The sequence below is a fragment of the Crocodylus porosus genome, unplaced genomic scaffold, assembly GCF_001723895.1.
Source record: "Crocodylus porosus isolate Cpor-Errol unplaced genomic scaffold, CroPor_comp1, whole genome shotgun sequence".
Classification (NCBI taxonomy): domain Eukaryota; kingdom Metazoa; phylum Chordata; order Crocodylia; family Crocodylidae; genus Crocodylus; species Crocodylus porosus.
This window is the reverse complement of record NW_017728943.1, coordinates 40,072,735-40,086,164: the sequence shown is the minus strand read 5'-3', so window position 1 is coordinate 40,086,164 and position 13,430 is coordinate 40,072,735. Positions and strand designations below refer to the sequence as shown.

At 43.3% G+C, this 13,430-nt stretch overlaps 1 protein-coding gene across 1 annotated transcript in view; it reads left to right on the top strand.

Moving 5' to 3' along the window:
* Positions 1-3,398: 3,398 nt before the first annotated feature.
* The window catches only part of COMMD1 (copper metabolism domain containing 1), a 142,501-nt gene continuing 132,469 nt past the window's right edge, over positions 3,399-13,430 (top strand). The window contains exon 1 of the mRNA XM_019549206.1: positions 3,399-3,610. Coding sequence (XP_019404751.1) covers positions 3,425-3,610 — 186 coding nt within the window. The 5' untranslated portion in view covers positions 3,399-3,424. The remainder of the gene's footprint in view (positions 3,611-13,430) is intronic.

Here is a 13,430-nt window from a genome sequence, read left to right as displayed (position 1 = left end):
CTTCAGTCCCCGGAGGTTGGGTCAGAGATATGTTTGCCTGTATGCAAAAGACCAGTACCACATGGTTTCATTATCTTTTCCTTAGGCAAAAAGGACACTACAATCTCATGGTTTGAAATGGGGCCTTGGCAGTTGGGGCATGGCTTCCTATTTCAGCCCCCCTGTTTACCCATCAGAAACTGGAGCAGTGATCTCTGTGCTGTGTCAGGTGGAAATACCAAGTTTTGAGCATGTAGCTTAAGTAAATGTTGGGGTGTTTTGTTTGAGCACCCCTGGCTTATAGGACTGAGTTGTCTCTTGAATATTTGTGTTTTCGGCCAAACTTGGGAATAACATGTAACCTGTGTGCAGAGGATACTTGAGTGCCTAAAAGAGGCTGGACTGATGGTGAAGGCAGAAAAGTGTGAAATGGGGATAGCGGAAGCATCTTACCTGGTTGGCTTCATTCCTATGCTACTGTCTACGTGGATCTGGTCTCTCTGGATTTCTGTAAGATTTTGGGGTTGGCCCTGCAGTTCTTTGCATGGAGGCAGGGCAAATCCCAAGCACCTTATAGAAGGACGGGAAAGGAACTCTTTGAAGAGCTCCTGGATATTTTCTTCCAGAGTCCTTTCTGTGAGTTTTCAGCAGGAGGCAGTGAACTTTTTTTATACAGTAATGTTACGGGATATATTTGTGTTCTGTCAGAAATCAATCCCATGGTGAAGAAATAGGATACATAATTTAACAATGTGTTACTTTGAACCTGCATTTACTTCTACAAATGTTATGGAGTATTGTAAAGGTTGGAAGGGAAGTGTTAACTGGAGAAGATGGTAACATATTATTAAAGGGTTTTATGACATTGGAGAACTGGCTGGATTCCTGTTGCTTCTGTGCTTTTAAAACCATCTGCCATTGTAACCAGAGATCCACGTATGTGTATTCTAAAAGACAGAGGAATGTATGAAAAATTTTCTAATACACTGGAATAAACTTCTCTGTTTACAAAAAGTGATATGATACCTTTAGTGAGTAGGCACAGGAGACAAGATTTTGCTTCTCTGAAAAAGCTATCTGGATATCCAACTTTTTCCCCTTAGAGGCTGATAAGATGCATCAGCCTGCAAGGCTTTACCTCTCAAGTTTATAGAACCGTATATTCCAAACCATCATATAATTCCTGTCTCTAATTTGGCAACTTTTAAACTCAGACTTGTACCACACCCCAGATCCCAAAAGGATTTGCTGCTAAAAGCTATGCTAGTATGATTCCTGAAGTTATCATCCCAAAGCCATGCATCAGGAAACTGACATATTAATTTGCAGGGGATATTGAATTCAATGCTTACAATGGGTATTGTGGAGCCATAGGCCTGTTGCAGGGCATCTGAAGCTTAAATGAAATAAATCACCTTCTTACCAGTGAAGCACTAAGTAAGTCATTTTCCCAATACCACTTCTCTGACACCAAATTTCCAGACCTGTGGGAAGCCCTGTTAATGAGATGACACAGCTTTGAAGGTTGGATCTTGGTTACCCCCACAATGCCTAAATTGGCTAATATTGACCCAAAAGGATTATAGATGCTGATCATATGGCTCAATAATTTCCTGAAATATCAATTTGAAAAAAATTCTTATTTGCTTTGCCGGTGTTCACAGCTCTTCTGGGACTACTTAGGATAAACATTAAGGAGACACAAGTTATTGGGCTTTTTACAAATATTCTAATGGAAAAGGTACAAGCAGGAGGGTTTGAGCAAACAGCAGATTTTAAGTAAATAGAAAATACCGTGGAACTACTGAGTTTTGAACTCAGCCTAAGATTTATGGTTAGCCAATTAAGAAATTGGAATAGTGCACTTGACCCAGCTGTTCAATCAAAACAGCTTTAATCGTGAATACTCAAAAACAATAATCTAAAATGCAGGAAATAGGAACTATTCACCAAAGTTGTATTGACTAACAGTTAAACTAGAGAGTATCAAAAACACTTCTCAGAACTGAAAAAAATGATAAAATTAATCTAATAAATTATTCATAGTGAATTATTTGCTGATCCCTAATTATAGAAAATAATCCTTTGTCAATAAATTGGAGGACACAAATGAGGGATAACTGGATGCTTATCCTCACAATCCCCTATGTTTAATGTGTTGCATTAATTGCATTGGCTAGTAATCCAACTAGAAATGAGAAGGTCAATTTATCTAGGCCAACTGTGAAGATGCACTTACTTTTAATGATCCCATTCCAAACAAATACTAGAGCTCGGGTAGCCATATTTTTTCTGGTTTAAAAACGTAAATATGATAATAAATGTAAGATGATGATACTGATCTGAGTAAGTAAAACTAAAACCAAACTGGATATAAATACTAGGTGTTTTGTAGTGTACCAGAGAAGAGAACTTCTTAGTAATAAATGTAACTCAACTGGAAATGTCTGTCATTGGAATAAATAATAACATCGAAGAGATGAAATATCAACCAGATACATGTTCTAGTAACTTTTATAACTAGAGGGTGGCAGCACGGGGAGTCTCCAACACCCCCTGAATGGAAATTGTCAGGTTCTGGGAGATGGAAATAAAACTCAATCAATGGAAGGTGTGTTTTACAGTGAACCCAAGTACGAAGCTGTATTTAGAACCCACTGGTAGGAAGTCAGGTAGTGGACAAGAGAAACTGGGATGAGATAAACTTGGAATCCCTCAGATTCACAGGATGGGGACATTTTGCCTAGTGGGAAGCTGCCGAAGGAAGGTCTGGAAAGATAAGATAACAGCTGTCAGTGTACATGAGGCAACCTGAAGCTGTTGTGTTGTGCAAAGGAAATATTTGCTCTGTTCTCAGAGACAGAGGGCGGGAGTATCTTTTGAATATATGTTAATATATACTGTTAGAATAATGATTACTTTATCTATGTTGTTTCTTTTTTTATTTTTAACTCGTGCTGTTGGGATTTAAACATTGGGTCTTCCTTTGGCTCTGTTGATAAGTTCATCCTGTTTCACCCAACTCTTGTAAAGACGGGGATTGCAGGCAAAGAGCACTGTGGAGGGCAGGGTAGATTTGTATCTAGTAGACCTATTGAGAGAGAGAGTATACACACGTATATATGCCATATACACATATATACACACACACACACATATACAAACAACACACACCTTGTGTGTGTGTGTATATATCTAATGTATATATACATACACCTATAATACACAAATGTGTATGTGTGCATGTATATATATGTGTGTGTGTGTGTATATATGTGTACATACACACGGTCCGTAACAGATACACAAATATAAATATGTATACATATATATATGTACATCCGTGCAGAGAGCGTCGGGCCGGGCGGCAGGGAGGGCACCGGGAGGGGGCGCGCGGCCGCCGTACTTGTAGTCCGGCAGGGCGCGGCGCCACAGCCTTCCCAACATGGCGGCGGAGCCGGCGCCGCCCGAGGGCTCCAAGCCGCTGAGCGGGCTCTTGAGCGGCATCGCACAGGCCACGTACTACGGCGCCGCCGGCATCACTGAGGAGCTGCTGCGCGGCCAGCTCTACCCCGAGGCGGCGCCCGAGGAGTTCCGCGCGCTGCTGGCCAAGCTCACGGCCGCGCTCAAGGTAGGGCCCCCGGCTGTCCCCGCCCCCGCCACCGGGCAGCCCCTGCGCCGCGCGGCTGTGTACGTGTGTATGCACGTGTGTACGCCGTCATCGGGGGTGTCTGCGTGTGCGTGCGTCCGTGCCTGTGCTGTTGGTTGTAGCCGCGTTGATCTAAGGACATAGGCAGCAGACAAGCTGTTTGTTTTGTTTTTTAATACGGTCATCTCCCAGTGCCTGAGGAAGGGTGTTTGTGTTGTGGTTTAATCAAACGTAGTGCGTTTAGCGGAAAAACCCTTTCTGCCTCTGTGTATGTATACACACAAGTATATAAGGCACACCCATATGTGTGTGTGTGTGTGTGTGCGTGTGCACGCATGTGCATGTTCTAGCACAGTGGTTCTCACCCTTTTTTGTACCAAGACCCATTTGTAAACATCAATGGCCAGTCCCAACCCAGTACCCCCCACTCCTGACCTGCTGTTGCCAGCCCCCAGTGTGTGGTGCAAGGGGGACTCCAAGCAGCCCCTCTCAGGCTGGCACTTAGCCCGCCTACAAGGGAAAAGCCACCATTTCCCACGTTTTTCTCTGTTAAAGGAGAAAGTTTGTTCACAACCCTTTCATATAGTCTTGTGACCCACAGATTATAGCGTACACAAATGCTGTTGTAGTGTACTCACACAAACATGGGTTTGTATATAAATCTGGGTTTCTGGTATGTTTCTATAGTTATATTATTGCGTAATAATGAGAGAGACTTATTTTAAGAATCTAAGGAACAATAGAGACATTTTTAAGTATGAACTGTGATCACCCACACCAGATGTGTGAAACATACTTGTCATCCCTGTGCTTCTCATGCCCGCTCCCCACAGCTGGATGTGGACCCACCTCCAGTGGCAAGGGAAGCAGCGGTAACTGGCACATGTGCTTGAGCCATTGTGGTGGCTCGGGGTGCTGTCAAACATTAATGCTGCTGTCACTTGTCCTGATGTTGCCAAAATGGGTTCCCAACTGGGATCTCTGTACCCTGAAATTCAGTGATGGTAGCCAACATAACTGAGCTGGGAGGAGGGGCAGCCATGGCAGCACCCCCAGGCACTGTCTTTCTCAAGAGGGGTGCAAAAGCAGCCAGCTACTGCAATCGGAATGACAGGAGCAGGTGCTGTCCTCTTCATTGTGTGGCTGTCCCCAGAGCAGAGTTACCATGCTACGTATCTGATAGTGGCAATAAACCACCCTGGCTTGTGGAACTGTGAGACCTAACGCCCACAAATTTCCAGCCCTTTCATGAGTTCTGTGGACCAGATGACATGGTACCATGTGCTGGATCTGACCCAGGGGCTTGAATTATCAACATGAGAGCATCTGTTTGCTGCATGTTTATTAATTATTTCCTTTTGTCTTTGGTTTTTAAGAAGCCCAGCCAGTTCTCCATCTGCCTTACTCTACTTTTTGCATAGAAATATCTTCTAGTAGCCTTACTCTGTTTTTCTTCCCTCCCACCCCCTGCCTGCCCTTCCTACTTCAGTTTTTTCTATCAGCCTGATTTTAATTAGTATAATTCACTGGCTTTTTTCTGGGATATTTTATAGAGTTCTTTTCTCTTTTTAGGTTGTACATGTCTTTCAGTTGTTTTAAGGTTTCATTATCAATGTAATTAGTTATTTAAATGAATTTGTCTCTGACAAGTGCTTTATTATATCTTTCCATAATATTAAGGATGATATCTTGGATAGATTGTTCTTCATATATTTATGAACATTTTCTTTGTTTCCTCATTATAGTTTTTTGTGTTTAATTTCTCTTCATCCTCCAAGTTTTCCTATTGTTGTTGATCGGTCATAAAGTAAACACATGTTTCAGAGGACCATTATCTGAAATACTAATGGCTTCAAGGGTGCAATTAAAAAAGTAAATTTAGTCATAGAAATCCTTCCAGTGAACACACAGTCAATTCTTGAATAAGAATTCTGAGGGAATGAGAAAAAAACATAGTTGAGGCATAAAATTCTAGAGTACAGTTGGCCAGGCTGCACACCTGCCTCAACTTCAGCTACCAAATGTACATGATTCTCACATGTGGTGATTCTTTGTCCTTGACTGTGCTACTGTCTCCCCACTACTGTCTCCCCACTGAACCTTTTGTGCTTCCTCAAAGGGGTGTGCCCCACAATTTGGGAAACTGGTGCAGTCTCTTTCTGTGAGGTTAAAGATCCTCCATATGTCTTTACATTTATTTACAAGTAGAAAATGTTTTGTGGTAGGGCTGTGCGAGGCTTTGGACTGTGATTTGGTTCCAAAGAAGCTTTGGATGCCAAAGCGCCATGTCCAGATCAAAGCGCTGGCTTCATTAGGCTTTCCGAAATGGTTTGGAGCTTCCAAAGTGCTTTGGAAAAGCTTCGGAGCTGCTTTGGAGATCTGGCCACAGGATATAATGGGGAATCAATGAAATATCTGTAACTTTGTTGTTTTTTGTCTGATTTGGATGAAATATGCAGGGGTGGTAGCCTCTGCTGAGGGCATGAAGCCTGCCAAGTTTCAAGAAAGTTGGTGCAGGGGCTTGGGGGGAGCTGCACCCCAACTTCTTGAAAGCAAAACTTGTGTCACATCAATGCATTACAGTTCGGGGTGGGGTCCCTGGTGAGGCTACAAAGCCTGCCAAGTTTCAAGAAGATTGGTACAGGGGTTTGGGGGAAGTGCCCCTCAAGCTGATGACAAGCAAAACTCATGACTCAGCGGGCTGAAAACTGCAGGGGTGGTGGTCCCTGCTGCGGCCGTGAAGTCTGCCAAGTTTCAGGGAGATAAGCACAGGGGTTTGGGGGGAACTGCACCTCAAGCTGTGGACAACCTAACTCATGACATGCGTGACACTGTGCGTGTTAAGGTGCAGCAGGGTGAAAGCTGCAGGGATGGTGGCCTCTGCATGAAGCCTGCCAGCTGTGGAAGAGATAGGTGCAGGGGGGCTCTGGGGCCCTGCAGCCCTAGCTGCTGACAGGCAAAACTCGTGGCAGGGGTGCTTGTGCAACTGTGTCTGTCTTGGTTGGGGGGCAAGGGGAACTACTGTAGGCCTGGCTGCTAAGCTACTGTGTTACCAGTTACCAGTCAGTCATAATTCACTCGGGGAGCAGCTCAATGCACACTTGCTAGCTAATGTAGCCAGTTAATTAGCACCAATTAACACCTGCAAACCCCCACACTAAGGAGAAGAAAGAATCAATACAGACAATCAACTGCCCCAAGACAGTCAGTTGCACAAGCGCCCATGTCATGAGTTTTGCTTGTTAGCAGCCAGAGGTGCAGAGCCCCAGAAGCCCTGCACCTATCTCCTCGACAGCTGGTAGGCTTTATGGCCTCAGCAGGGGCTACCATTCCTGCAGCTTTCACCCTGCTGCACCTTAACACACCCAGTGTCACCCATGTCATGAGTTTTGCTTGTCCACAGCTTGAGGTGCAGTTTCCTTCCAAACCCCTGCACTTATCTCCTAGTAACCTGGCAGGCTTTGTGGCCTCAGCAGGGGCCACCACCCCTGCAGTTTTCACCCCTCTGAGATGTAACACATAGATGTGATGTGAGTTTTGCTTTCAAGAATTTGGGGTGCAGTTCCCCCCAAATCCCTGCACCGATCCTCTTGAAACTTGCCAGGCTTCATGCTCTCAGCAGAGGCTACCACCCCTCCAAGTTTAATCCAAATCAGACAAAAAACAACAAAGTTATAGCTATTTCATTGATTTCCCATTATACCCTATGGCCGGATCTCTGAGCCGGCCGGATCAAAGCGGAAACTCAGGCTGGACCTCCGGATCAGATCCTTAGCATCCGAAGCCGGATTGAATAGCTGCCTATTCGCATGGCCTACTTTGTAGTTCCAGCTCCTGTATCTAACTTTCCCTTTTAAATCTATCCAGTGGCATTAATGCACACTTCCAATCTCTATTACAAGAGTTCTTTTAGTGCCTATCATGGCTTTTTATTAGAATTCATAAAGCCAAAAATTTCCAGTTTTTATTAGGAGAGTAAATATTCACAAGACTGACTTCACGTTCCCTTGTGAGACTCCTATGAGGCATCTGCCTTTTTTAACTTTGTAATCTTCCTCTACTTCAATTGTTATTATTTTATTAATCCCAATAATTATCCCTCTATTTTTGTTGTTGTTTGATCATGGAAGAGGAAATACTTATCCATTTTGCTTTAAACCTATTAGTGTCTTTTCTGAAAGTATCTACTGCAGTGATTCTTAACCGACACGCCTCGGAAAATGCCAGCTCTTTCTCTTTTTTTTGACTACAGAAAAATAATAGCTAACTTAGAAAGACCACAACTGTCACAACATTTTTTAACACTATGGATTCCTATTTGAAATCTGTGGGTTTATCTTGTGAATCATGTTTGCACACTTAACCCTACATGGTGCCTGGGCACACTATTTGAGCATCACTGGTCTGTTGCAAAACAGTATCCTAGCCAGCCCATGTCTCTTGTCCCAGGTTCACCTCTATTTTTTTTTTTTTGCCATAAGAGAAGGACTTGTGGAGCTGGGAAGAAGTTAACAGAAGCCTTTTAAAGTGGTTTTTGGACTTGCTCTCACAGTTTTTTTCCATCTTATCTTCAATAAAGACCAGTGGGATGAGTGAAAATGCAAGTTTAATATTGTTAATGTGGTTATTTTAAGCAGGGCTTGTGTGAGCATGAGGAAAGCACATTTGCTACTGGAGTGTGCTCAGTAGTGCCCCATTCTTGTAGCCTTTGTTAAAAAGGAAACGTGCCTGACATACATGCCTTGATTCATTCTACACTGGTTCACTGTAGTGCTTTATAAGAAGTATCAGTCTTGGCAAGACTGTTAGCTTCAAATAGGATTATGTTCTCCCTTTTGGAGTCTTGAAGTTACCTAGAATTTTGATGAGAACAGTAATAACACTTAAATTAACAAATTGCCTAGGGTTGTGGCATTTTTCCCAGAAGCCCTTGTACCCACCCAGACAAATAAATATTGCTACTTGACAGCTTTCTCTTAAGAGCCCATATTTTATGAATAGCTAAACTAATTATTTTCATGAAAATGTCTGTTGTGAATAATCATAGAACAAGTAGGAAATAGGAGGCAAGGAAACAAAATATTTTATACATCAAACAGATTTGTCAGATATCCACAATAGGAGAGAGATGCTTCCATCTGGTGATGGAAGTGTCTAGTGTTTTCTTTTGTTTTTTTCCTTCTCTGTCATATTCTGCTAAAAAACTGTAGCCTTTAGCTTAATGTAGTGAACAGTGATCCTTTGCTTAGTGCTGTTGTTAAAGATGTATGCAACAGCCCACTGGCCTTTTAATTTCTCAGATATGGTTTAAATAATCACTGCCAAATAGTGGGGGGAAATGTTAAGCTGTTTAGGAATTTGTGTTATTACTGTTTATGACTTTTTTGGGATAATTTGTGAATGTATGCACAGCTATAGCACACAAACTAGTTAAATTTGAAAGAAGTCTTGAAATGGGTGAATTGTGATGTTATAACCCTTCCATTCAGCAATGAATATTCCTGTTGTCCTTTTTGCAAAAACTGTTTTTTATCTATTGTAAAAATACAAAACAAACAGCTTCTACACTGCGATTGTAAACATATAGCTTTATAACTTTTATCCTGTACTACTGATGTTATTGACATTGATTGAGCTGTTCTTCAGAATCATAGAAAATGAGGGTTGGAAGGGATCTCAGGAGGTCGTCTAGTCCAACCCCCTGCTTAAAGCTGGACCATCCCAAATGAGATCATCCCACCCAAGGCTTTGTCTTGCTGGGTCTTAAAAACCTCCAACGATGGAGAGTCCACAACCTCTCTGAGTAACCTGTTCCAGTGTTTTACTACCCTCCTAGTGAGAGAGTTTTTCCTAATATCTAACCTAAACTTCCCTTGCTGCAACTTGAGATCGTTGCTCCTTGTTTTGTCATCTGCCACCACTGAGAACAGTCTAGTTTAGGGGCAGGCAAAACATGTCCCAGAGTCTGGATCTAGTTCACCAGGCAATTTTATCTGGCCACCAATTAATTGTACCCTGCCCATCCCAGGTGCCTTGCTCCCACTCTCATTCTCAGAAAGACCCAGCCCAGCCAGCATACAGCTTCAGGGCAGGGCTGTTGCTGCCTCTGCTGCATTTGCTGGGGGACCTGCTCAGCTGACCAAAATAGATTTTTTGTAATAAAATTAAAATATGTTACAGTAGGCGTTTGACATTTTAGTATATGGTTAGGTTTTTTCCTGGTTCCAAGATGGCAACCCTCCCCCTCAAAACAAATACTTCCAGGGGCAGGGGGAGGGACTTCCAGTGGCAAAGCTTAGGGGTTAAGAGGTGGGACTTCCAGTTCCAAGATGGCAACCATGGGGCGGGGCATCTGTCAAGGGGCGAGGCTACCCTTGCAGTCCTTGACAGCTCACCAAACCTTGTTAAGCGCCCCTGCAGCTGAAATAGTTGCCCAACCCAGTGTAGCTCTGTCCTCTTTGGAGCCACCCTTCAGGTAGTTGAAGCCAGAACTGTCACTCAGATCAGGGCTCCTGGGTTAATATTGGGAATGACGGGACTCTAGTGTAGGACAGGACCCTTTATGCGTCCAGGTTTTTGGTCCTTTTTTAATTTCTGAATGATAAATGTTATAAAAAATGATGTTGCAAAAGGTGTGCCCTCTTTATGTTCCAAGTGTCCCTGTTAGTTACTTCTCTGTGAAATACAATCTTTTTTTCTATTGAAACAATATCTTTGTTACTCAGTTCTGCTCACTATGATATAGCATATTTATATATATAAGCTGGTGGTTCAGATTTCATCCCAGCCTTATTCTAATGATTGAACCAGCAGCTGTGATGTCTGCTTGAATCAAAACAGCATGCAACTCATTCTTCTGTGATTGTGTTGGATCTGCCATTCTGATTGCAATCTTCATGTTTGTCAGCAAACTAAGGAGGGAGGCATTTGCCAAATGTTTTTCAGTTTTATATCAGCCCTTTAAGCTGAGAGAACCATGATCTTAACACACGGCAGCTCAGTTAAGCTCCAATTCTTATTCTGACAATGGCTCCCTGTGGCCCATGGCAAGTTGTTAACTTTCAGGTTTATTTCCAATTTATATATATTGCAACTAATACCTGTTTCATGGAATCTTGAAAATTAAACACCTGATTCTGTAAATCTTTGTTATAGGTGTATACCTTAGGATCATAAAAGTAGGGCTTAATAAGGGACCTGAGGAGGTAATCTACTTAGGGAGGATCCTGCCTTAAGCAGGAAGATATACTATATAAAACATCCTACACAACTGTTTGTCTAACCTGTTCTTAAAACCTTGGGTTACGAATTATTTTTATTAATTGAAATATTTCTTCTTTCTGTCACAGTCAGTTTTTGGGATGCACTGGCTGTATGTCCCTCTTTATTTCCTCATTGCATTTTCTCTCCCCATTCATCATTTTTGTTATGTCCCCTTAATTTCTTTCCATTGCATTGACAATATTTTACTTGCACCTGTTTCTGCTCTTGGATCTTATTGAATTCATGGTATTTATTTTTCTTTTATTTACCCTCTCTTGAGCTTTTTGTGTCCAGTTTTAATGGGTTTTGTACTCTTTTCTCATCTGATTGTTTTTCAATCTCTGTATTCCTTTCTCATGTTCCCCATGTTTTTGTTAGGGTTTCCTTTTCTGGGACTTTTTGACTTTCCTTTTCTAAATCTCTGAGAGCCATGGTGAGCGCTGGAGGAGGGTTTTCAGCTACTGAAGTAAGATAAAATAATTATGAAATAGCCTTAAATCCCCCAAACTAGAAAATCCTTTACAGACTACTCCATGTTAGATCCTGGTAGCTTAATGTCACATGCTGCAGAAATATGGCAGCTATTTTATACAAAACACTGCCTTCTATTTTAGGGTTGTATGGGAATTAAAAAAAAATTATCCAACAGAAACAGGCAGGGAAGTTCAGGTTGACAGGATTCAATTGCTAGAACTGGAATGTAATTGGGAATAACAGGGTTAATGCTCTCTTGGGGGACTTCCATGGTTTCTTCAGTGACTACATGAATTCAAACCCTCATTTTTAGCCAGTTTCAAAAGCTCTGCACCTTTTAAGACTAAGCTGGAGCACTGGCAAGAGCATTACTAACTGACTCACAACAGGGATCCAAGGGGCTCCTGTTACTTTAAGAGGGGAAAGCAGTAGGCTAGAGATATGTTCTGCAGGAGAGAGCTGAGCTAGGGTCAGATGCATTTTGTGTAAGCAACCAGAAGAAAGCCCAGAGAAGGGTTATGGGGCTGCCTATAAGAACTTAGGAATTGGCTGCACTACAATAAACAGCAAAGGGACCCTCTGACCCCTTCACACATCTATGCCCTCCTTCATCCCTGCCCATTCCTGCAGACTTATCTGGAGGGAGCTGCTTTCCACCATGCTGCCTGGCTGCTATATGCATGTCTGTGTGTGCACATGCATGTGGCTCCCCCATCCCCTGCATCCTGCTCCCCCCCAGCCCCAGCCTGCAAGGAGAAACGCATGGTTTCTCGGATTTTTCTCCTGTAAAGAAGAAGATCCTCATTTTGCTGCAGCAAATGCAAAACCTGGACCCCTGTAGCTGAGACCTCAATTGGCCAGTTTTTTCATGGGATACCAGATCAAAAGCTTTTTTTAAAGTCGAGATAGATGACGCCAATCTCTTCTCCCTTATCCAGGTGATAGGTCACCTGGTCATAGAAGGAGATAAGATTCGTCAAGCAAGACCTACCCGCAACAAACCTGTGCTGGCTGTCCCTCAAGAAGTTGCCTTCAGCCAGTTTGTCAAGAATGGTCTCTTTGATGATTTTTTCCAAGATCTTCCTGGGGATGGAGGTCAGGCTGATGGGCTTGGAGTTCCCCAGATCTGCTTTCTTCCCTTCTTGAAGGCCACATTGGCCTTATTCCAATCCTCGGGCACTTTACCAGATCACTACAAGTTCTCGAAGATCCGTGCCAGTGCCCAACCTAAGACACTGGCCAGCTCCTTAAGTACCCTGGGGTGTAAGCTGTCTGGGCCAGCTGACTTAAAGGTGTCCAGCCTCTCAAGGTGTTCCTTCACATGGGCAACATTGATGAAAGGTAACAGTTCTCCCTCACTCTGGCAGTCCCATACCGTATTGAGCAGGGCTGTCCCTTGGGGCTGGTGGAAAACCAATGCAAAATACCTGTTGAGCTAGTTGGGTTTTTCCTGGGTTGTCAATTAACCCATATGGTTTAGCAGGGGTCCAATGTTACCCTTACTTTTCCTCTGGCTCCCCATATATCTAAAAAAGGACTTTTTATTGTCCTTGATACCTGTAGCTAGTTAGAGTTCTATCGCAGCTTTGGCTTTCCTGGCTCGCTCCCTAAAGGTCCAGACTGGTGCAGAGTACTTCTCCTTTGGGGTGGATCCAGCCTTCCATCCTTTATAGGCCTTTCTTTTTAGTTGCAGGGGGTTCACTAGTTCCCTGCAGAGCCAAGGGGGCTGTTGTGTCCTTTTGCTGCCTTTCCTCCAAGACAGGATAGACATTGCTTGTGCATTCAGGATTGCTCTCTTGAGGAGCAGCCACTCTTCCTGAACTCTGATTAAGTCATCCCCCATCGCCAGTACCAGGTTGAGCAGCGCTTTGCCTCTCATTGGTCCATAGACTTCTTGAATCAGATAGAGCTCATCCACTCGCATGAGGAAGCTTTGCGACAGTTTGGATGTGGCCAAGTGCTCTTCCCACGAGATGTCAGGGTAGTTGAAATCTCCCATGACAACCATGCACTTGGAGTGTGCAGCCTCAGCCAGTTCCCTGGCGAATTTCTGGTCAAGCTCTTG